General features: G+C 43.8%; 1 protein-coding gene across 3 annotated transcripts in view; it reads right to left on the bottom strand.

Annotated features, from left to right (window-relative positions):
• Window positions 1-25746, bottom strand: part of dapk1 (death-associated protein kinase 1) — a 175389-nt gene that overhangs the window by 28821 nt on the left and 120822 nt on the right. For all 3 annotated transcript variants that reach the window (XM_060907201.1, XM_060907200.1, XM_060907202.1), the window contains exons 15-20: window positions 24302-24400; window positions 16779-16976; window positions 16089-16286; window positions 13790-13888; window positions 2367-2444; window positions 1712-1928 (exon numbers count right to left, since the gene is read on the bottom strand). In XM_060907201.1, the coding sequence (XP_060763184.1) occupies window positions 1712-1928; window positions 2367-2444; window positions 13790-13888; window positions 16089-16286; window positions 16779-16976; window positions 24302-24400 (889 nt within the window). The remainder of the gene's footprint in view (window positions 1-1711; window positions 1929-2366; window positions 2445-13789; window positions 13889-16088; window positions 16287-16778; window positions 16977-24301; window positions 24401-25746) is intronic.

The raw sequence follows: 25746 nt of genomic DNA, 5'->3' as shown, positions 1-25746 counted from the left end.
TTAAATTGCGATTAATCGCGAGTTAACTATGACTGTCGCAACATTAATCGCAATTAAATATTTTAATCGCTTGACAGCACTAATATATATATATATATATATATATATATATATATATATATATATATATATATATATATAGAGAGAGAGAGAGAGAGAGAGAGAGTTAAAATCGACTGCAAAGTTGGCATTTGAGCTGCCCTGCTGAGCCAGCCAGCTGAGTGTGACGTCACACCGGTAACCGGTTTTAAGGCCGAGGCCTTTGACAGCTATAGACCAAAGTCCTATAAATAAAAATTTACGGTGAAAGTAAGAAATACAATCACTGACTTGCTCAACTAAGACTGATTTGACTTCACTGATTGTGGATTGACTCTCATTAAAACAGGTGTTATAACTTATGCAACATACATGTACATGCATGCATTTTCACTGATAAAACGTAAAAGACTAATTAAATAATCAGATAAACTGAGACAATTACATTCTGAAGCAATCATCTTATACCGGTAACTAAAACACACAATACAAGTTACATGTATTAATCTAAATTCAGGTAAACAACGCGTGTCGTTTTTGTTGTTTTGTATCCAAATGAGAGTCGGAGCTTACCCATCTGTGTTCTCGCTTCTTGAAGGCCGACCTTGTGGCCGATCGTTTTGAAACAATCTGACATTCAGTTGTTCATTCAGTTCTCCGTTCATTTGCTTCTTCCACGTAAGGGCAAGATGGCAGCGATATCCAGTACAGAAATAAGACGGCTGGTCCACTCATTCTCCATTTTCTCCATTACTGCGTACTCTGCCATTACTGCTCGGCTCAGGCAATTACTAAAACCCAGGACGGAACAGGACGTCACTGGTTTTAGCAACAACCGCGGGGAGGTCACTACCTGAGCAATACGTCCCATCCCGTTCCGGGTTTTACCAACAACCCTTAGCTCACTCCGGGAGAACTGGTGCAACTGAACTTACGTTCCTTTAAAAAAAAAAATACTTTTCTGGTTTTCTTTTCCTTTAATTGTTGGTACTGCACCCTATTTTAATACGGGCTTATAGCCAACGCTCCTCAACAGATCAGAGGTTTCGTATGAGTCTTCAGTAAAATGTGCGGAGCAGAGGAGAGACCACTTCATAGGCGCCCAATGTGCCTGTGAACTTCTCACAAAACATGTCCAAATCTTTGCAGTTTGAACATTCTTGGGCCATGAATGCAACATAAATCCACCTTCGGTCGTGTTGCTGCACCGGCCAACAACACATCTACGTGGCATGGCGATAAATTAGCTCAAAATGGACGATCGGAGTTGCAGTCAGCTCTGTGTTTTAGTATAGCGGAAATGGCGATGAGACCGATAGACTTCCCGCTGTGACGTTACGGACGTCAAAGTCATTCACTCAGACCGCTACCTATATAAATCACTTTAAATCGTAAAAATTACTATATTAGATTTATTGTTAACGCTTAAAATTATTCCTGTGCCATTCTTGAGGTCTCCAGGCATTTATAAACGAAAGTGAGGCCATGGCTCTGCGTATCTCCTTTAAGCATTGAAGCATGTACAATACTACTACTTGCTGATAGTTGGACAGCCTATCAATAGTTGAGAACCATTTACTGCTCTGAAAAACCAGAAAACATTCCATACTTGTTTGGGACGGTTCTCAGAAGCATGAACGCGAGTTCACTGGAGTGGCAACACCTTTCGTACCTGCAGGTTTGGATGTGGCTGGCGAGGCCGGGTGTCTCACAGGGTTGGTGAGTCTGGGTCTCCTACGCCTAAAGAAACTCCTCAGGATGCCACATTTCAGAGACTCCAGCAGTGTGCTCTTTCCAGAGCCAGAGTGGCCAAACAGCTTCAGCTTGATCCGTGGCTGAGGGGTCTGAGTGGGTCTCAGCTGCTGGATGTAGCCACCTTTGTGGTTGTCCTTGGGGAGCAATCAGAGAGGAAATTAAAGGAAGCCATTACTGCACATGGAAGCAGATTCACACATGTAATGATAAGAGACCACACAATTTAGTAGAAACTGTAAGAGCAGAATTTAAAAAAATAAAAAATAAATAAAAACAACCGGTGAACAATACATTATGGACCTCAGGGGCTGGACGTGACCTGCTTCTAATCTGCCTGCATCATTAGAATAGCTTTTAAAACCTGGACTGAACCTACAAAATTGTGGTTGTTCATCACAATTATTTAGCCAATTTCCAACTATAGTAATAAAAGAACAAAAATCAGTTATTATAGATGAGTCTACATATAAACAACACATACACAAAGTTAAAATACAATTAATTAATGCAGAACCATCAAAAGCAATGAGTTTCATGTGTGGTGTTTAACGAGAGGATAACAGAGCACAAACCTTTTTCAGTTTGGCCAATAGAAGTGCTATATGCTCTTGTTGTTCCGCAATTGCCACTTCCTCTGCTGTCTTTCCATCCTATTAAAAAAAAAAAAATTTAAAAATGAGAAAGAGAGAAGCTTCAGGCCAGAATGATGTGAGCTGGCCAAATGAGCAAAGCTGAGAAATTAAAACTCCATTATTGTTCTGAATTACAAGTCTCTTTTCTTATTACAGAGCTCTGATGCTACTAGAAGAACAAGCAGGAGGAAGAAAAAGAGGCAGAGAAAGAGAGGAAAAACAGGGTGTTTTATCTGAACAGGGAGTCCTTGATATGTTAAAGAGGTCCAGAAGAACGATGATGACTGTTAGTTGACATGTCAACCTATACGGAATGTCCGTATTTTATACGGATTTGATTCAATAAACGTAGTATACGGGCGTACAAATAAAGTTATACGGATTCTTTAAAAAAACTTCAATATTTATTTAGAGCTATAATCAATTCCCACGATGATAAAAGAGCGCATAACATTTACAAACGTACTGTACACCACAGAAAGCACAAACAGCCAGTAAAGAGTCTTATGAAATCGCGCGTTATCTTGTGGTAGCGAGACTTCGTTCCACTTTTGATCATGCGCACACTGCATTGCGAGAATCCCGCCAACCGGGAAGTAACATTTTGTTTGAAATGCGTATTTCCACCTGAGCGACTTTCACTAGCGACTGAAAAGATTCTGAATGGGCACTCCGGCAAGATCAACACAGGCACTTGCTGTGACATGCAGCCTCGTGAGGTATTGGTGCAGAGTGCTAAAAAAGCTGTCATGGAGTACAATTCAGAACATTAGAGTGACACTTTGTGTTTTTGTCAAATATTGGAGCTTTGTATTCATTCTGAAGGTTTATTGTTATTAATATTGAATAAAAAGTAACTTGGATATATCATTGTTAATTATCATTCAAATTTTAGGTAAATTATTTTAATTTGCATCTTATAAGGATTTTATAAGGGAAATACGGATTTTGGAGGTTGGTTATACAGGTTTGATTGGCCAAAGGTTGACATGTATGCAGAGACAATGGCAGATTTGGGTTTTTGTGGCTAAAGACAGATTGGATTTATGAGCATGAGGACAGCGCAGGGTGATGGGACTGCTGCATGCTAATAGGAAAGACCAAGAGCACCTCTCTCTCTCTCTCTCTCTCTCACACACACACACACACCCCTCAAGGGCTTACAGAGGAAACCAGTAAACCCCAAATCCCCATACGAAATACCCTTCTATACAATCAGCCAGCACCTGAGACCACAAGCATACTGCTAACCACTTAAAAACAGCTGTGGTCTTTTCTCAAAGCTGCACTCGAAATAGACAGCATTCTCCATCTCTCTCTCTCTCTCTCTCCCCCCCCCCCCGAATGTGTGCGACGTGTGAACAGAATGGTTAAAAACTGCAGATTCATTGTGCTAGAATATGTCTTAGCTAATGGTTTCTTCATAAAAAAAAAAAAAAAAACCCAGACAAAAAAAAAAAACCCACAACTTTCTTGCTAGCAAAAATGCTAATTAATAATATATAACAAAAATCAATTTGAGTTCAATCCATACACGAGTGTAAACCAGATTACTCATACCACCCAACCTGACAGGATTTCTGAGAGGACCGTTTCTAATAATAACTGCTAATGCTAGCTTTCTAGCTAGTATAACCTAACCTGACAAGTACTGAGAGGAAGTTTAAGTCATAATCATAAAGCTTCATCATTTTAGTGAGAATACTAGCGAGCTAGCTGGAAGCAGCAGACAGGACATGATTTCTGAGGGGATGACTCACTCGTATTCATACATGTTTGTTTATTTATTTATTTTTACTGATAGTGCTAGCTACCTAGCTAATATAAGACGAGACAGGCCATCTTAGCTCTGTTTGCAATCTCATCTCATCTCATCATCTCTAGCCGCTTTATCCTGTTCTACAGGGTCGCAGGCAAGCTGGAGCCTATCCCAGCTGACTACGGGCGAAAGGCGGGGTACACCCTGGACAAGTCGCCAGGTCATCACAGGGCTGACACCATAGACATATAAACATAGACGCCGCCTTCTGCGTAGAATCATACGTCATCCTCGCCGCCATATTGGATGTGGCAAAGTGGAGATTCTTCAACCGTCTCTGGTATAGCGTCTAGACAGTAGCCGAGAATAAAGATGCCTCATTCATGTGCTGCGTTTAACTGTACCAACAGGTTTACCGTCCAAACGAGATCACATGGGATTACCTTTCACAGGTGAGACTGGAAAAATACTTTTCTTTGTATTTGGTCATTATAACGTAATTTTACGAACAGATTTTTCTGACTTTGTGGCTAATATGAAGTCTCGCGCATAATAGCCGCTCGGTGAAACCTGTCTCCAAACAACGAAGTATTTCCTTCGTAACTACGCTGATTGTTGTTAGTTGCTTCGCTAACTTTTCACATACTATGTAGGTTTCCCAAAAATAAAGAGATGAAAAAGCAGTGGGAGACAGCTGTGCGACGGGAAGGGTTTTCTGCGACTACGTCATCCATGCTCTGCAGTGAACACTTCAGAACGGAGGATTTTGACAGAACAGGTCAGACAGTCAGGATCAGAGAGGGAGCTGTTCCTTCAGTCTTCAGTTTCCCAGCTCATCTCCACCAGGTAGGTGTATAGTTATAAGCAGTGAGAATTAGATAATACACTGCCACACAATGATGAACGTTTTTGAACGTATGATGAATGTTTTTAACCTTTCTGAATGTGAAGGAATCAGTGATGTATTTTGTTTGGGTATGGCGTTAGAACCTGGCCGAACTCAGTTTGGCGGTCATTCAGAATATTGACGGGTATTTCGCACACTATTTATAACCGTCACATTAAAAGTTATACATGTTGTTTTGATGCCTGTTTGTTTCCCAAATATATACACGTGTGTGTCTTAATGGGTGAATAAAAGGCATCGAGTTAAATATTATTGTAGAAAGGGGCTTTATGAAGTTCAGTCCATTTACTTGCATTGGTTTACGGGGAAGATTTGCCACATCCAATTGAGGTATTTCACCTGACGTCACAGGGTCACGTGACGCCCCGGTGTCCGCCATTTTGAACGTCAAGCTACATACTAACGCTGCAAACAGAGAAGGAGAACCAGCTTGAAAAAAAACGTGTTACAGACACCTAGAATAGATTAATTTGTCAGTAAGCACTCTATAAATAACCATGGTGTTTGCTTGTTGTGCTGTGGGCTGCCACAACAGACAGGGACAGCGTGCAGGACGCTCCTTTTACCGGTTTCTAGTGATGGGAATTTCGGCTCTTTTTCGGGAGCCGGCTCTTTTGGCTCTTCTTACTATAAGGAGCCGGCTCTTTCGGCTCCCAAACGGCTCCTGAGATTTTATTTTTGATTTAATTGCTGCAATTAACTAGTTAATTAATGACATTATTATTTATATTTTATCAATAGGATGTTTTCCATTTTATTTTTTAGTTTTTGTAGCCATTGTAAAGCTTTGTAAAGTATAGCAGTGTAACAATGTTCTAGCTATAGAAATAAAACTAACTTACCAATTAATAAATTATTTTCTCACAAACATAATGCAAAACTGTGTTATATTACCAATATAAAATACACAGCTGATTTTCCCCTCCTCAGGTGCCTCACAGACTCCTCTCCCCTGCGCTCCACAGCTTTAAGCATTACACCAATTTTCGTATTTTCGCAGCTGTGAATGACATCAACCCCCCCAACCAAAAAAAGTAGGCGTACACCATGCTACTTTTTTTTCCTTTGAATGGTAATAGACAACACAAAGACGCAATCGGACAGCAACTTTTTTTTTGTGAAAGTCTCTCTCTCTGAGGCACTTAAGGACAAAAAACTAATTCGGCTCCCCAACTCGGCTCCCACCGAAGAGCCGGCTCCCGTCGTTCACTTCAAAGAGCCGGCTCTTTGAACCGGATCGTTCGCGACCGACACATCACTACCGGTTTCCTACTGACCCAGACAAGAGGGCCAAATGGATTGCGGCTGTGAAGAGACAGGATTGGGAGCCAACAGAGTACTCCAGACTTTGCAGTGATCATTTCATTTCAGGTTAGTTTATCAGTTAACGCAATTTTGATAAAATATATAGCAAAAAGTAAATGGGTCAGTGTTTGTTAACCCATCTGAGCAGTGAAACAAGGCAGTGTTAATTTGTCTAGGGTTGCATGTAGCAGACATCAGACATAAAACGCAATAACAGAGGCTAGAAAGAAACGGGACACAGAAATTAATAAACAGGGCTCCATACCAAGGCTGGGTACAGTGTTTGTGATAAAAGACAGATCCAATTTAACACGAATCACAGCTTACTTTCTTGTTAAAATGTGCAAAGGTCTCCACCATCTCATACCGCCTTGCACTGAAGGACTTAAGCGTGCCGTCCAAAATGGCTGCGTCACGTGACTTGGTCACGTGGGTGAAATACCTCAATATGGCGGACACTCTGACGTATCCCAGCAACGGGGCCACCAGCTCAACGCGGCGTCTATGTTTATATGTCTATGGCTGACACATAGACACAGACAACCATTCACACTCACATTCACACCTACGGTCAATTTATGCCGCTTTTCCACTACAAACGCGGCTGAGCCGTGCCGTGCTGAGTCGAGCTGAGTTGAGCTGAGCGGGGCTGTTGGAGTTGCATTTCGACTACAACCGCGCTGAACCGTGCTGGCTGGAAGTGGGTGGACACATTGGGTGGAGTTAGCGAAAGTGGGTGGACGTCACGTGATGTCGTTAAGCAGCGCAAACAGTGACATCAGTGACAGTGGCGGAACAAGTCAGAGCCGGGCCGGGGGCGGGGCAAATGACCGGGCCCTTTATTAAAGCTTATCATATCATCATTTTAGGCTACAAAATGTCCGCAACTGCGGTGTTTACCAATTTCAACACTACCGGGTGCAACTATGTTATTTAGTACATCAAGTCCTTCAAACGAATATGTAACTCAGAAACAAAAAACATTAGGATACTGTACATGGCTCATAATAAAACATCAATAGCCTATACTGCGCACATTATTTGAAGGGCATACGAATGAGCGCTCAGAGGTTGCAACGGTGACAGGAAGAGTCAGAAATAAAAGGAGGGCGGTGCAAACCTCACTGAATGCACTGTGTTTACCAATTTCAACACTACGGGGTGCAACTATGTTAGTTTGTACATTAAGTCCTTCAAACGAACATGTAACTCAGAAACAAAAAAAACATTAGGTGACATACTGTACATGGCTCATAATAAAACATCAATAGCCTACTGCGCGCATTATTTGAAGGGCATACGACGAGCCTTGCGCTCCGCGAACTCGTCCATGATGCTCTGTATGTCACTGATTCAGTGATCTTTTAAGCGGTAGTCTCACGACCCGGATAGTAAACAATAAACATGGAGGACATGGAGTCGTTAGTGTTGCTGGTCTTGGTGCTGTGGCTTGTTGTCACCGACAACGCCAACAGATACTGGCAAGAGCGTATAGATGAGGCGAGGCGCATAAGGCTTCAGAAATTCTCGTAATTCGTAATTATTCTCCTTCCGGGTTTGCGGTGTTTACAGATCCCAGCGCGCTCACGGGGCGTGTGTGGGCATGTGAGGAGACTCCTCCTCACCAATCAGTGCACAGGGGAGTGTCTGCTCACGCCCCCAACCTCACTCGGCACGGCTTGGCTCGCTTCAGCCCCACTCCAAAACGGTGCGAGTTTTAGGGGCTAAGCAGGGCTGAAACGAGCTGAGTCGTGCCGGTTTTTGGTAGTCGAAACGCGAGCCGTGTCGGGCTGAAGTGAGCTGAAGCGAGCTGAAGTGAGCTGAAAAAGGGTAGTGGAAAAGGGCCATTAGAGTCACCACTTAACCTAACCTGCATGTCTTTGGATGGTGGGGGAAACCGGAGCACCCGGAGGAAACCCACGCGGACACGGGGAGAACATGCAAACTCCGCACAGAAAAGCCCTCATAAAACTAATTTGAAGGTCAGTTCCGTCTTTGCAGAAATGCATGAATGGCATGTGCCGTGGGTTCAAAAACACATCTTTATCCTTTTAAAAGCCACAGCCATAAGTCCTCTTATTTTTACCCGCATTCTTTTCGTCTATTTTATTTCTCAGTCTAACTCTTCTACAGTACCCAATTAGGGAGGTGTTCGTCTTCATTATGGGCTACTAGATGTCTAGAAAGATCTGAAGGTGCCTTCCAAGCAAGCTGAAGATTGAGGTAAGCGTTCATAGAGGGGAACAACTCCTCTGACACAATGAGGTCAAGGTTCTCATACTGACTAAGAAACACGGATTGCAAAACACACAAAATGTAAACAGATGGGCAAAGGGAATCCTTTAATATCCATGAATGGTGCATCAGCCATCAACATACATCAGCATCGAATCCAGTATTGTGCCAGTTTCTTAGGATAGAGAGACTGCATGCTGGCCTGGACATTTAGTGGTGCCTAATGCAGTCTTTGTGATGTCTTATTGAGGACCAGTGAGAATTAGGGATGGGGAACTAGGCAGCAATGACCGTTGGAGAGATTGGGTAAGGCTTGAGGTCCTTCCCAAGTGTTGAGTGTAGGTTTGTAAATGATGTATCGTGTGATGATCAATTGAGATACAAAATGTATGACCATTCGAATTGATGGAAAAAGAAAAAAATAATTGCAATCATGCCCTGTGATGACTTGGCCACTTGTCCAGGGTGTACCCCGCCTTTCGCCTGTAGCCAGCTGGGATAGGCTCCAGCTTGCCTGTGACCCTGTAGAACAGGATAAAGCGGCTAGAGATGATGAATTGCAAATCATCAGGCTGTCTCATCTTAGTTTTTCCTAGCTGTAACTGCATTGTTTAAACAGCAGGGGGTGCAATAACAAAATAGCATGAATGCGCTCGACTTCCCCCTAGGCGGAAGTAACACAGCTCTAATGCAGCAAAAACCTATTTAAAATGGAAAAGAGCTGCTGTGCAATTAACTGTACTCAGATTGGACAAGAAATCGGAGCTCTCTTTTTAGACTGCTGAAAGCTAAAGAAAAGAGAAGAAAGATGGAGACGTAAATGTTTATAGAAGTCTTAAGAAAAGGCCCATTTGTTTTTTCATTTTTAATAAAAGGAATATTTTAGTTAATAGGGTATTATATTTTACTCTAACCTTTTCAAATGTGAGTAAATTACTGTTAAGAAAATGAAAAAATTGTGTTTTAATTTAACAAAAGGAACATTTAAGTTGATAAAGAATAGGAAAAATGTTAGGGTTTTTTTTTTGTAATAAAATTTTCATTAAAATTTTTTTTTCAAAAATATCATGGGAAAATTGAATCATGGACCCAATATTATGAATCTAACGCTATGTTCACACTGCAAGGCTTAATGCTCAATTCTGATTTTTTTGTGAAATCCGATTTTTTTGTGAGGTCGTTCACATTAACAAATATATGCGACTTGTATGTGATCCTCAGTATGAACGAAAAGCGACCTAAAAGTGTTCCGCATGCGCATTGCAGGATACGACGACGTCACACGCAGTGAGCATGGCCAGTGTTTACGGAAGTAAAACCGCCTGGTTGCGGTATGACTCATCCAATCTAGCTTGAATAGCTGTATCCCCCCAAATGGAAATCAGCTCCCTAACCTCTGCGTCCTTCCATTGAGAAGATTCTGAACCTTCACAGCCCGAAGCGTCCCTCGCATTGATGTCATGCGCAGGGGCGCAGATACGTTTTTTGAACTGGGGGGGACAAAAAACTGGGGGGGACAAAGCTGCCAGCAAACCAACCCCAACCCCGATATGCCTGTCAAACTTGTTGTTAGTAACCATAGCAACCAAGCTCGAGCTCGCAACCTGTGCAGTCTGCACAGCTCAACCAACCGAATATCAGTCTTTGTTTTATGTGAGTTGTTGCAACTACGGTATGTATACACTGCCGTGCACCTCAATAAACCGAATGGTAATTAGTCTTTTGATTTTTCCGTGAGGTTTGCCTTATGCAAAGAAAGACAGCATAGACGTTTTTCCCTCCCTATAAGTGGGGGGGACCGAACGAGGTGAATTTAAATCTGGGTGGGACGAGTCCCACCCTCTATCTGCGCCCGTGATTATGCGCCATGTTGTTGTAACTTTTTTGAGAGACCCGCCGCCTACTTCAGCGCAGAATAGTGACGTTTGTGGCTTGTTGATGACGTGTAAGTCGGATGAATGCGACCTGGCGGTTCAGACTGAAGTCGCATATGAAAAGAGCGGATAGGAATTGGAATTAGCACCACATATCCAAACGGCCTGGGTCGGATTTGAAAAAATCGGATCTGTGTCGTTCATATTGTCAATAAAAGATCGGATACAGGTCACATATGGGCGAAAAGATCGGATTTGAGTCACTTCAGCCTGCAGTGTGAACGTAGCCTAATAGTGACTTGTTACATGCCTAGTTGAGCTTAGATTTACAGAGAGGGGTTGAGTTGTACTGATAAGCTTTGATTAAGCAAGACTTCTGGGAATCGCTCAAGTCTGCCAGAACAGCGAGAAGATACAGACCTTTTCTCTTTCCATCACATATACATACAAATCATCTGCACATGATCGAGTGGCTATATAATGCCACACACACACACACACACACTTAAGGAGAGTTTAAGCAGCATCAATAACACCTGCTCCCCAGGGACAACCTTCTCTCTTTCTCACACACACACGTCGATTACATACCCATATACCATGACCTTGTATTGATTTCATATTTCTTCAGGTCACGCAGCATATAGGCAGTACCGGATAGTGAACAAACAGTGTTTGAGAGCTGAACTACACACCTAATTGTGTTTTTAGGAGTCATTTATACCAAGGAGAATAAACTAGAAACTCAATTTCATATGCGCCAATTAGCTTTCCTTTGACTTAATCTTATTTCCGAAGCTTCAGTAGGGACTGGATTTCAGGTAATGGAAGGCAAATGTTAATGCGTTACAACATTTATGGAATAATTTAATAAATATATATAAGCGGCCCTTAAAATACCACTTACACAGTACATGATCTCATCCCAGTGCCTAGAGCTGAATAATCGCCCACCATTTTTCTGCTGGGTTAGCTACAAATACCTTCGAAACTCCAACATTCTTGGTGTTTTTAAGTGCGCTAATGTCACATTATAAATGCTTCCATATGGTCATACTGATACCTTAGACAAGAACTACAACTTCAGATACACTCATACAAAAGATCAATAATGTTAAAAGCTTCATTGTTCAACTCTGGCCTGAGAGAGGAAGAGTACGACCTTTGTCAGCCATTTTTTTGGGGGGAAGGGGATGGATAGATGGATGGATCGTAACGTTTACCTTACGCAAGTAATAAACTACTTGTAAGGAGTAACGGAATGGAGGGTATTTTTCACTCATACTTGAGTAAATTTCCAAAGACAAGCTTTTCTTTTGCTTTGTTACACGTGACCATGTTTCTGCTCATTTAAAAATTTTCGTCAGTATTATATCTGGTCCCTTTCCTCACATTATTTTGCACCCTTTATTTCTCAGCAGTGCATTAATCTACAGGCTAGCACTTTGCAATGATCTGAAAAACATCTTGCTGTAGAAATGTAAGGTGAAGTCTGAATGTCGAGTGCTCTAGTGAAATGGATAATGGTATATTTCTCCTGGGGAACTTTTTTTTAATATATATAAAAATACTGCGTTTTTGATATTCAAATGTACTCTAGAACCAACCATGTTAAAACGTACGATCGCGCCAATATGGACAATCAAGTCAAAGCAACTACAGCTGTCAAGAAGTTCTCAAGAAGTCTGTTTTCACTCAAAGACTGATGCTGATGTGAAGGCCAGCAAATGTCAACATGACTATTTTTATTTTTAACCATGTCTGTTGTTGTGATGTTATAGCAATACAAGGAATTAGCACCCTCACAGAACAGGGCAGTCACTCTCTAATTTGAATGAACCTTATAAAATTAATAAGGCATGTGATTGACCTATTTAGTGTGAGATTTTAACCAGCACGGCCCACAAGCCTTTCTCCAGACTGTCAAATGTGTAAAGATGCGTCTATGAAAATGGTGACTGCTAACATTAATCACATCATCTTTTGGCTTCTCCCGATTAGGGGTCGCCACAGCGGATCTTTTGTCTCCGTCGCTCCCTGTCTTCCGCATCCTTCTCTACCACACCTGCCACTTTCATATCCTCTCTCACCACATCCATGTATCTCCTCTTTGGCCTTCCTTGTTTTCGTGTGCCTGGCAGCTCCATCCTCAACATTCTCCTTCCAACATGCTCTGCATCTCTTCTCAGGATGTGCCCGTACCATCTCAGTCTCAGCTTAATTCCCGAGCTCTCCACATGTGCTGTCCCCTCTGATGTACTCGTTCCTTATCCTGTCCAACCTTGCCATCATACCTGCTAACTCTCTCGCTCTGCCAGTCAGTGTTCCCACCCTCAATTCTAAGCTCCTTCCCTTCCATCTTTCACGCTCTCTCCTAACACGCCTCTCCTCTCTTTCTGCGCAACAGTAGCACACTTTCCACCGGCACCCTGTTGACCAACAGTACCGGAGGCGGTCGTTGTTAACCCGGGCCCTGACCGATCCGGTATGGTATTTCTCTTTTCATTACGCATGTTAGATTTGGCACAGTTTTACGCCGGATGCCCTTCCTGACGCAACCCTCTCCAATTTATCCGGGTTTGGGACCGGCACCAAGAGTACGGTTATGCACCCCCAGTGGCTGGATTGCTAATATTAATCAAGTAGTTAGCGGAAAACACTATGCATATTGTTCATTCTTTAACAGATGTCCCTTTTGTATGATGCAATACATGATGAGAAGTATATGATTTTGGTTTCCGTTAATTTACAGTGAATAATTCTGATCTCATTACAAATGCTGCTACTCCTTATTCTGGAAATTAAATCCTGTGTAATGAGTAACTCACTCATAACACTTAAGTCAGTTTTTTTTTTTCTTCTCCGCAGTAGGTACTTCCTTTTACTCAAGCAGTTATTTGGATCTCAGCTTATCCTAGTGTTCTCTGTTATATTGCAAACATGTGCAGGACAGGAAGTACTCAGAACAAGAGCTGGGAATTTGTCTTGAGTAACAGCACTCTTACTGAAGCAAGTTTTTTTGAATACTCCAACCCCTTTGAACTGAAAAATGTCTGAACGTTGGTGGGTTTGTTGTGTGACTCATATTAGTAACAGACTCTGAGTCGTCTATGCAGGAGTGCTGTGAACACTAACTGCTGGTAAACAATTCCACTATTTCATACTTCAGGTCTACTTTACTTAGTGTATTTATATACATATCCAAATTGTCACCTTAACTGTTTTGTAACTCATCTAAAAGCCTGGCTTTCAGGAAAGACAGTGGCGATGTCCCATGACTCACATTAGTGATGGCCTCTGTGTTGGCTCCAGCCACGCAGAGATGCCGCACCACCTCCAGTCCTCCGTTACTCGCTGACACATGGAGAGGAGTTCTCCCAAACTGAGGCAAAAATACAAAAAGCCAGGCTTAAGATTACGCCACTCCACAAATAACATCCCATCAATAACAGATACAGAGAAACAGCAGTCAGGGGAGTCTAAAAATTCTAAGTCAACAACCAAAATGGAAATTAAGGGGGGGGGAATCTCTGCAATTTCCATTCATGGTTCAGAAGAAACCCTGGCGCTGACGGGTCAGTTTTATACTAATAACATTTTGTTCCTGTTAAAGCTTTGAATGAGAGCCACCATCCATCTTCTGCCTGCTGACTAATGGAAGTGCTGTTTCTAATAAACTCAGGACACAAGAACAAAAAGTACATTTGTTCAACAGATCACGGCTCTAACAAATGGTTTTAAATCATGCAATGGATCAAATCTTGCATAAAACTAGCACAGTGGAAGGACGCTGTGACAGAAGTGAAAGAGGAAGTGGAAATCTCCATTAAACTCTCAAGTAAAATAAATTTCTGTGGACAAAAGGTTGAAAATTAGTCCATGTATTAAAAGTCTTGCAATGATCCTGTCAAATTATATCAATAAGTGCCCATAGAAAAGGTTTTAAAGGTAATCCCTCAACTCCTATCATCTGCACTGTCTTTTCGGGACAAGCAAACATACTGTACAGTATATACCAGTACATCTAGTCTGGTTAACACCAGACCATATCACAAGTGAAATATGGTCTGGAATCCGCCTATTGAATTTCTCGTAGGGGAGGTGTGGTTTACGATGGTCAACGGCCGTTTATTGTACGTTGCGAATGTCTATCATTTAGCGTATACGTAGCCCATGACCAATCATGGCAGTTGTACCCGGTGACGTAGTTAGAGTGACGAAGAGGCGAAGAAGAGAAGGAAAGAGAAAGAGAAGGCAAAACAAAAATAGGAAAACAATGGCACCGAACGATTACTGCCGCTCTAAACTATTCAGAACAGTGTCAAAAGCTTGATCGAAAGTTTGGTTCGTATCGCTCGCCGCCATGTTAAATGTGATCCGTAAACAATCCCAAATAAACTACAAGCTTCCGTTTGTCGAGTAGTACGCGTCACCGTCTTTCCACCCCTCCCCACTCTCTGATTGGCTCCCTAACTCAGGCGAGCCTTTAGACCATAGTTTCCATGCTGTCTTTTCAGATCGGAATGATTGTGCAAAGCAGCATGGGATTTCCCAGGCTACAGTACATCTACATTATGAATTGAAATGAATACATTGCGAAATGAAAAACTAATTTACACAAATAGTAATCAAGCAGCCCAACAAGAAAATATATTGTACACGTCTATGAGACAAGCTAGTTCCTGTCACTTATGTTGCAGCAGCTACAAAAACTTGTTCCTTCACCAGCCTCTATTTTTCTCTCTCCCTTGTAATTAATAGGACAAGGAGAAAAGAAAAAAAAAATAGGCTGTCATGTTAGCGAGAACCCATAAATCACAAACCCCTCATTATAAAGGCTTTCCCATGGAAAATGTAAAGCTACAGCTTTATCACGGAGTTAAAAAGCACTGACACTGGAGACTCCTTCCAAAAATGATAAACATCTCTTTACACAATCACACAATTTAGCAGATGCTCTTATCCAGAGTCATGGACAGCACACCCAGAGCAGCCTGGGAAGCAGTTGAGGGTTAGGTACCTTGCTCAAGGGCACTTCAGCTATTCCTGCAGGTCCAGGGAATCGAACCAGCGACCTTTTGGTCCCAAAGCTGCTTCTCTAACCATTAGGCCATGGTTTCTCCCATTTATACGGCTCGTCTACTATACAAGTCCCTGTCTAAGTTGTTACTACAGAAACAATAACGTAGTAGAATGAGTGCATTAACATTAAACCTGTGATTTGAATTATATTGGTTATTATTGTTAGGGCTACCGATATTAAAATGACTCGTATATCAAATAAGATCTGATAATGTATGCAAATTACTGTGCAGCAACTAATCTAAAAACAGTTCCTTTACTTGTAACCAAAACTAGTCTTTAAATGAACATGCAAAAAAATAAATAAAAACACAACCCACAATTGAAGACAAAAAGGTACGAGTTTATTCTAAGTCATGTCTATGCACTTGATATCCACCAAAACTCCTGATCCATGATTACTGAAAGAATGGCGTGCCCTTGGATATTTGAATTTTTCTTGACTAAAGGCTAACTTTGCATGTGCATGCTACTGTTGAACCAGTTTCCACCTTACTCACCTTGTTCGGAATGTCCAAATTGGCTTTAGCAGCACACAGCAGCGCCACCAATGGCAGGTTGCCATCCTTGCAGGCAATGTGCAGCGGTGTGTTTCCATGGCGATCCTGGTGATCCACATAGCAGTGGTGGCTGAGGAGGCACTTGACCACCTCGATCTGACACCTCCGTACGGCCAGGTGCAGCGCGATGTGATTGTCCTGTAGCACACATGCACATGCAAAATAAAGAAAACAAATCAGAGAGACGTTCCCAAATCCAAATGTGGACCTACTGTACAAATGTTTCTCCAGACTTTAGATGCTGACATTTTTTTCAGAGCAAAATTAAATAACCCTGTAATCACAGGAGGTCGTTTTCCGATGCCATGTGACGTAGAGTTTAAAATCCATGGACCAAATTCAATTTAGGCATTAGCAATATATTTAGCTAGACAAACGCGCATCTATAATGTAGGGCATCTATAATGTTAAACTCAATATCACTTTTACATGAGCATTGCCGAGAGTGAATAATTCATGATATTCTAAGGGCATAGGTGCCGATATATAAGAGCTGCCTTCTTGCGTAAGAAAAGCTCATGTACCTTTTATCTCATAATAAGAGCTCTAATCTCAGTTTCTGTTATTGATCTAGACACCACTCATACTCACTGTTGCTTATCCTGTGTGTGTGTGTGTGTGTGTGTGTACCTTATCAGTGGAGTCCATGTCAGCCCCATGCTCCAGCAGGCACTCGACAATGTCACGGAAGCCACGGGCCGAGGCAGTGAGCAGTGGACTCTCACCCTCGCGGTTCCGGGCGTTAACATCACAGCCAGCTTGACAAAGGGCTCGTGCCACTGCTGAGTACCCATGCCATGCTGCACAGTGCAGAGGAGTCTCCTGCTCCTGCAGGATAAAGAGAAATGAAAGTGTTAACCATATAAGAGCTTTCAATATTAGAAACTCTATTCTTTTCTTGGATAGAATGCTTCACGCAGTACTTCTTGCTTTAAATCCATATATGAAATTGAAAATCGTGTGTTCATATTTCTATTCATGTCATCCTGAAATATGGGCCAAGACCAGCTATTATTTGGTTACTGACATCACTACTGGGAGGTACAACCGGTTGGCAAGTAAAATGAAGCACAAATATGATCAACTACGGTGGTGCTTGAAAGTTTGTGAACCCTTTAGAATTTTCTATATTTCTGCATAAATATGACCTCAAACATCATCAGATTTTCACACAAGTCCTAAAAGTAGATAAAGAGAACCCAGTTAAACAAATGAGACAAAAATATTATACTTGGTCATTTATTTATTGAGGAAAATGATCCAATATGACATATCTGTGAGTGGCAAAAGTATGTGAACCTCGAGGATTAGCAGTTAATTTGAAGGTGAAATTAGAGTCAGGTGTTTTCAATCAATGGGATGACAATCAGGTGTGAGTGGGCACCCTGTTTTATTTAAAGAACAGGGATCTATCAAAGTCTGATCTTCACAACGCATGTTTGTGGAAGTGTATCATGGTACGAACAAAGGAGATTTCTGAGGACCTCAGAAAAAGCGTTGTTGATGCTCATCAGGCTGGAAAAGGTTACAAAACCATCTCTAAAGAGTTTGGACTCCACCAATCCACAGTCAGACAGATTGTGTACAAATGGAGGAAATTCAAGACCATTGTTCCCCTCCCCAGGAGTGGTCGACCAACAAAGATCACTCCAAGAGCAAGGTGTGTAATAGTCGGTGAGGTCACAAAGGACCTCAGGGTAACTTAAGCAACTGAAGGCCTCTCTCACATTGGCTAATGTTAATGTTCATGAGTCCACCATCAGGAGAACACTGAACAACAAATGGTGTGCATGGCAGGGTTGCAAGGAGAAAGCCACTGCTCTCCAAAAAGAACATTGCTGCTTGTCTGCAGTTTGCTAAAGATTACGTGGACAAGCCAGAAGGCTATTGGAAAAATGTTTTGTGGATGGATGAGACCAAAATAGAACTTTTTGGTTTAAATGAGAAGTGTTATGTTTGGAGAAAGGAAAACACTGCATTCCAGCATAAGAACCTTATCCCATCTGTGAAACATGGTGGTGGTAGTGTCATGGTTTGGGCCTGTTTTGCTGCATCTGGGCCAGGACGGCTTGCCATCATTGATGGAACAATGAATTCTGAATTATACCAGTGAATTCTAAAGGAAAATGTCAGGACATCTGTCCATGAACTGAATCTCAAGAGAAGGTGGGTCATGCAGCAAGACAACGACCCGAAGCACACAAGTTGTTCTACCAAAGAATGGTTAAAGAAGAATAAAGTTAATGTTTTGGAATGGCCAAGTCAAAGTCCTGACCTTAATCCAATCGAAATGTTGTGGAAGAACCTGAAGCTAGCAGTTCATGTGAGGAAACCCACCAACATCCCAGAGTTGAAGCTGTTCTGTATGGAGGAATGGGCTAAAATTTCTCCAAGCCGGTGTGCAGGACTGATCAACAGTTACTGGAAACGTTTAGTTGTAGTCATTTGCTGCACAAGGGGGTCACACCAGATACTGAAAGCAAAGGTTCACATACTTTTGCCACTCACAGATATGTAATATTGGATAATTTCTCCTCAATAAATAAATGACCAAGTATAATATTTGTCTCATTTGTTTAACTGGGTTCTCTTTATCTACTTTGAGGACTTGTGTGAAAATCTGATGATGTTTTAGGTCATATTTATGCAGAAATATAGAAAATTCTAAAGGGCTCACAAACTTTCAAGCACCACTGTAGGTCAGTACAAACTCCACACATAAGGCCCTTACTAGTGTCTCGTCTCGTCTTCTTCCGCTTATCCAGGACCGGGTCGCGGAGGCAGCAGTCTAAGCATGGAAGCCCAAACTTCCCTTTCCCCAGACACCTCGGCCAGCTCCTCGGGAAGAACACCGAGGCGTTCCCAGGCCAGCCGAGAGACATAGTCCCTCCAGCGTGTCCTGGGTCTTCCCCGGGGCCTCCTCCCGGGGGGACATGCCTGGAACACCTCCCCAGGGAGGCGTCCAGGAGGCATCCGAAAAAGATGCCCGAGCCACCTCAGCTGGTTCCTCTCGATGTGGAGGAGCAGCGGCTCTACTCCGAGCTCCTCCCGAGTGACTGTGCTTCTCACCCTATCTCTAAGGGAGCGCCCAGCCACCCTGCGAAGGAAACTCATTTCAGCCGCTTGTATCCGCGATCTTTTTCTTTCTGTCATTACCCAAAGCTCATGACCATAGGTGAGAGTCGGAACGTAGATCGACCGGTAAATTGAGAGCTTCGCCTTTTGGCTCAGCTCCTTCTTCACCACGACGGACCGGTAAAGCGACCGCATCACTGCGGAGGCTGCACCGATCCGCCTGTCGATCTCACGCTCCATCCTTCCCTCACTCGTGAACAAGATCCCGAGATACTTAAACTCCTCCACTTGAGGCAGGACTTCTCCACCAACCTGGAGAGGGCAAGCCACCCTTTTCCGGTCGAGAACCATGGCCTCGGACTTGGAGGTGCTGATTCTCATCCCAGCCGCTTCACACTCGACTGCAAACCGCCCCAGTACATGCTGAAGGTCCTGGTTTGAAGAAGCCAACAGGACAACATCATCCGCAAAAAGCAGAGATGAAATCCTGTGGTTCCCAAACAGGATTCCTTCCGGCCCCTGGCTGCGCCTAGAAATTCTGTCCATAAAAATTATGAACAGAACCGGTGACAAAGGGCAGCCCTGACGGAGTCCAACATGCACTGGGAACAGGTCTGACTTACTGCCGGCAATGCGAACCAGACTCCTGCTCCGTTCGTACAGGGACCGGACAGCCCTTAGCAAAGAGCCCCGAACCCCATACTCCCGAAGCACCCCCCACAGAATACCACGGGGGACACGGTCGAATGCCTTCTCCAGATCCACAAAGCACATGTGGACTGGTTGGGCAAACTCCCATGAACCCTCGAGCACCCTATGAAGGGTATAGAGCTGGTCCAGTGTTCCGCGACCAGGACGAAAACCGCATTGTTCCTCCTGGATCCGAGGTTCGACTATCGGTCGAATTCTCCTCTCCAGTACCCTGGAGTAAACTTTCCCTGGGAGGCTGAGAAGTGTGATTCCCCTATAATTGGAGCACACTCTCCGGTCCCCTTTCTTAAAAAGAGGGACCACCACCCCAGTCTGCCACTCCAGAGGCACTGTCCCCGACCGCCACGCGATGTTGCAGAGGCGTGTCAACCAAGACAGCCCCACAACATCCAGAGACTTGAGATACTCAGGGCGGATCTCATCCACCCCCGGTGCCTTGCCACCGAGGAGCTTGCAAACCACCTCAGTGACTTCGGCTTGGGTAATGGACGAGTCCACCTCTGAGTCATCAGCCTCAGTCTCCTCAGTGGAAGACATGACGGTGGGATTGAGGAGATCCTCAAAGTATTCCTTCCACCGCCCGACAATGTCCCCAGTCGAGGTCAACAGCTCCCCACCCGCACTGTAAACAGTGTTGGCAGAGTACTGCTTCCCCCTCCTGAGGCGCCGGACGGTTTGCCAGAATTTCTTCGAGGCCGACCGATAGTCCTTCTCCATGGCCTCCCCGAACTCCTCCCAGTTCCGAGTTTTTGCCTCCGCAACTGCCCGAGCTGCAGCACGCCTGGCCTGCCGATACCCGTCGGCTGCCTCAGGAGTCCCGGAGGTCAACATGGCCCGATAGGACTCCTTCTTCAGCTTGACGGCATCCCTTACTTCCGGTGTCCACCACCGGGTTCGGGGATTGCCGCCACGACAGGCACCGGAGACCTTGAGGCCACAGCTCCGAACAGCTGCGTCCACAATGGAGGTAGAGAACATGGTCCACTCAGACTCAATGTCCCCCACCTCCCTCGGAAGCTGGGAAAAGCTCTCCCGGAGGTGGGAGTTAAAGACCTCCCCAACAGAGTGCTCGGCCAGACGTTCCCAGCAGACCCTCACCATACGTTTGGGCCTGCCAGGTCTGTCCAGCTTCCTCCTCCGCCAGCGGATCCAACTCACCACCAGGTGGTGATCAGTTGACAACTCAGCCCCTCTCTTCACCCGAGTGTCCAAGACATAGGGTCGGAGATCAGATGACACGACTACAAAGTCGATCATCGACCTCCGACCTAAGGTGTCCTGGTGCCACGTGCACTTATGGACACCCCTATGCTCGAACATGGTGTTCGTTATGGACAAACTGTGACTAGCACAGAAGTCCAATAACAAAACACCACTCGGGTTCAGATCGGGGAGGCCGTTCCTCCCAACCACGCCCCTCCAGGTGTCACTGTCATCGCCCACGTGAGCATTGAAGTCCCCCAGTAGCACAATGGAGTCCCCAGTCTGAGCACCCCTCAGTACCTCTCCCAGGGACTCCAAGAAGGCCGGATACTCTATACTGCTATTTGGCCCGTAGGCACAAACAACAGCAAGAGCCCTCTCCCCAATCCGAAGGCGCAGAGAGGCGACCCTCTCGTTCACTGGGGTAAACTCCAACACATGGCGGCTGAGCTGGGGAGCTATAAGGAAGCCCACACCAGCCCGCCGCCGCTCACCATGGGCGACTCCAGAGAAGTGGAAAGTCCAGCCCCTCTCGAGGAGCTGGGTTCCAGAGCCCAAGCTGTGCGTGGAGGTGAGCCCGACTATCTCTAGCCGGTACCTCTCAACCTCCCGCACAAGCTCAGGCTCCTTCCCCCCCAGCGAAGTGACATTCCATGTCCCAACAGCCAGCCGCTGTGTCCGGGGGTCAGGTCGTCGAGGCCCCTGCCTTCGACTGCCACCCAATCCACACTGCACCAAACCCCTACTGCTACCTCTGTGGGTGGTGAACCCACAGGAGGTCGGGCCCACGTCGCCTCTTCGGGCTGAGCCCGGCCGGGCCCCATGGGCAAAGGCCCGACCACCAAGCGCTCGCATACGAGCCCCAACCCCGGGCCTGGCTCCAGGGTGGGGCCCCGGCTGCGTCCTACCGGGCGACGTCACGGTCCTGGATTTTTTCTCCATAGGGGTTTTTTGGTGAACTGCTCTTGGTCTGGCCTGTCACCTAGGACCTGTCTGCCTTGGGAAACCCTAACAGGGGCATAATGCCCCCGACAACATAGCTCCTAGGATCATTCAAGCACACAAACCCCTCCACCACAATAAGGTGGCAGTTCTAGGAGGGGCCCTTACTAGTGCATCTCAAAAAATTAGAATATTGTGAAAAAGTTCAATATTTTCCATCAGTTATTTAAGAAAGTGAAAGTTATATATTAAAGACTCATTACACAAACTAAAATGTTTCAAGCATTTTTCTAATTTAATTTTAATCAGTATGGCATACAGTACAAAAACATTAAAAAAAACATCTCAAAATATTAGAATATTTCATTTCGAGTTTGAGTAAAACAGTATGAACACAGTGTATCTCTCGGTCTAGTTCAGTACACACAACCACAATCATGGGGAAGACTGCTGACTTGACTGTTGTCCAGAAGATGATCACTGATGCCCTCCACAAGGAGGGTAAGCCACAAAAGGTCATTGCTGAAAAGGGTGGCTGGAAAAGGTGCACAAGCAACAGGGATGGTCGCAGTCTTGAGAGGATTGTCAAGAAAAGTTGATTCAAGAACTTGGGAGAGCTTCACAAGGAGTGGACTGAGGCTGGTGTCAGTGTATCAAGACCCGTCACGAACAGATATCTTCAAGAAAGGGGATACAACTTTCACATTCCTAATATCAAGCTACTCCTGAGCCAGAGACAATGTCAGAAGTGTCTTATCTGGGCTAAGGAGAGAAAGAAATGGACTGTTGCTCAGTGGTTCAAAGTCCTCTTTTCAGATGAAAGTACATTTTGCATTTAATTTGGAAATCACAGTTCTAGAGTCTGGAGGAAGAGTGGAGAGGCACGGAATCCAAGGTGTTTGAAGCCCAGTGTGAAGTTTCCACAGTCTGTGATGATTTGGGGTGCCATGTCATCTGCTGGTGTTGGTCCACTGTATTTTATCAAGTCCAAAGTCAACACAGCCATCTACCAGGAGATTTTAGAGCACTTCATGCTTCCATCTGCTGACGAGCTTTTTGGAGATGCAGATTTCCTTTTCCAGCAGGACTTAGCACCTACCCACAGTGCCAAAACTACTACTAAATGGTTTGCTGACCATGATATGACTGTGTTTGGCCAGCCAACTTGCCTGACCTGAACCCCATAGAGAATCTATGGGGTATTGTCAAGAGGAAGATGAGAAACACCCGACCCAAAAATACAGATATGCTGAAGGCCACTATCAAAGCAACCTGGGCTTCAATAACACCTCAGCAGTGCCACAGACTGATCACCTCCGTGCCACACCGCATTGATACAGTAATTCATGGTAAAGGAGCCCCAACCAAGTATTGAGTGTATAAATGAATATACTTTTCAGAAGTTGGACATTTCTGTATTGTAAATCCTTTTTTTTGATTGATCTTAGGGAATATTCTAATAATTTGAGATACTGGATTTCTGATTTTCATGAGCTATAAGCCATAATCATCAAAATTAAAAAAAAAAGGCTTTAAAATATTTCACTTTACATGTAATGAATATAGAATATATGAAAGTTTACCTTTTTGAATTAAATTATGAAAAAAAAGCAACTTTTTCATGGTATTCTAATTTTTTGAGATGCACTAGTATATCCAAGCACAGCTGAGCCCTTCATTGCTTTTTAAGTGCTGGACAACAAACAGGGCTCCATTTCCAGAGTGGCACCTCAGAGCGACTCGAAAAGTAATAAGGTCAAATATAGACTGGGACAAGTTAGCTTCTCATCTTAATCCAGCTCAACAGCTAGTTTATCTCTCTTGTGAAAATAAATAGGGAAGGAGGCAGATATGAATCCCACCAATCAGGGGCCAGAGTGAGAATCTTTGACTGTGCAGCACTAATCATACGACACGCGATCATCAATTCAAGTGCTAAAGTCCACGGTGGGAAAGTGTCCAGGATGGTGGTCACTACTGAGCACTCCGATGTTATCACTCATGTTAAACTTATGTAAGATACTACACTATAAACCCTACCTAAGACATACCTACCAACTTTCAGGTCACTACAGTTCAGCCTACTTCTAGTATTTTCAATGAAAACTGAATTTTCTTTGCAGCTCCATTTGTAATAATGTAGAGTAATACTGTGTGTAGAACATTCTTCCTGTTTTTAAGTGAAGTATTTTGTACTTTCCTGTTTCTCCGGCGTTACTCACCCGGTCTGTCAGGTCAGGGTTGGCGTGAATACTGCAAAGATACTGAACTACATCCACGTTGCCATATCGAGCGGCCACATGCAGAGCCGTCTCCCCTGACTGCAGCACAAAGAAAACGCAAACTGTAATATTCATAATATTCTGACTGGACAGGTAATGTTTTAATATAAGCATGAGGGGATACAACTCTGTGCTGTGAGAAATCTATGACAAGAAAATCGAGCATATAATTTTGAACATCAATCATTAAATGTGCATCATTATAATACATGATTCATAAAGGCTTTAATAGCAGCTTTAAAGTAACCAATAATTAACAATTATTCACCGAAAGCGAGGTGAATACTGGTGAATAGTAACCGAAATGAAGTCGAAGTTATTATTCATCGAGCCTGAAGCGGATAATTGTTTTAGTACAAATACACAGGTGATGATTCTTCTTTTGGCTGCTCCCGATTAGGGGTCGCCACAGCAGATCTTTCGTCTCCATTGCTCCCTGTCTTCTGCATCCTTCTCTACCACTCCTGCCACTTTCATATCCTCCCTCACCACATCCATGTATCTCCTCTTTGGCCTTCCTTGCTTTCGTTTGCCTGGCAGCTCCATCCTCAACATTCTCCTTCCAATATGCTCTGCATCTCTTCTCAGGATGTGCCCATACCATCTCAGTCTCATCTCTCTTAGCTTAATTCCCAAGCTCGCCACATGTGCCGTCCCTCTGATGTGCTCGTTCCTTATCCTGTCCAACCTCCCATCGCAAACCTTAACATCCTCAACTCCGCCACCTCCAACTTTGCCTCCTGTCTCTTCGTTAAGGGTACGGTCTCCAATCCATACATCACAGCTGGTCTCACTACTGTCTTATACATCTGACCTTTCACTTTTGCTGGGACTTTCCGATCACTAATGACTCCCGAAATCCTTCTCCAACTGCTCCACCCTGCCTGCACTCTCTTTCTCACCTCACTATCGCAGCCCCCATTTTCCTGCACAGTTGACCCCAGGTACTTGAATTCACCAACTTTATGTCTACTCCTTGCATCTTCACTAGGTGATTATTTTTTTAAATTAATCACCTGTGTATAAATACACAGGTGATTAATACTTTTTTTTAATTTAAAAATTTCAAGCTCCAAAAGTGGCATCCAAATGTAATAACCACATGGCACAGACTTGTCTTACTTATCTATGCTGACTGACATACAATACTTTGCTTTGAAACAGATAAAATCAAATCACAATTCCATTTTAGCTTTGAATGGTTTTAGACCAAACTTCATAGCATTATTAATGCTTTTAGGAACAGCATTTTCTTTCATAATTTGTAATTCTTCCACACTTACGGTGACAAAGCGCTTGGCCGCCATTTTGCCGAGTCGTTCGAGGTGATTGAGAAATAGTCCGAATCTCTCAACCAGTGCGCAAGATTTTCTATAAAATCACCT

Source organism: Neoarius graeffei, chromosome 24 (assembly GCF_027579695.1).
Source record: "Neoarius graeffei isolate fNeoGra1 chromosome 24, fNeoGra1.pri, whole genome shotgun sequence".
In the NCBI taxonomy this organism is placed as follows: Eukaryota; Metazoa; Chordata; class Actinopteri; order Siluriformes; family Ariidae; genus Neoarius; species Neoarius graeffei.
This window is presented reverse-complemented; position numbering and strand designations above follow the sequence as displayed.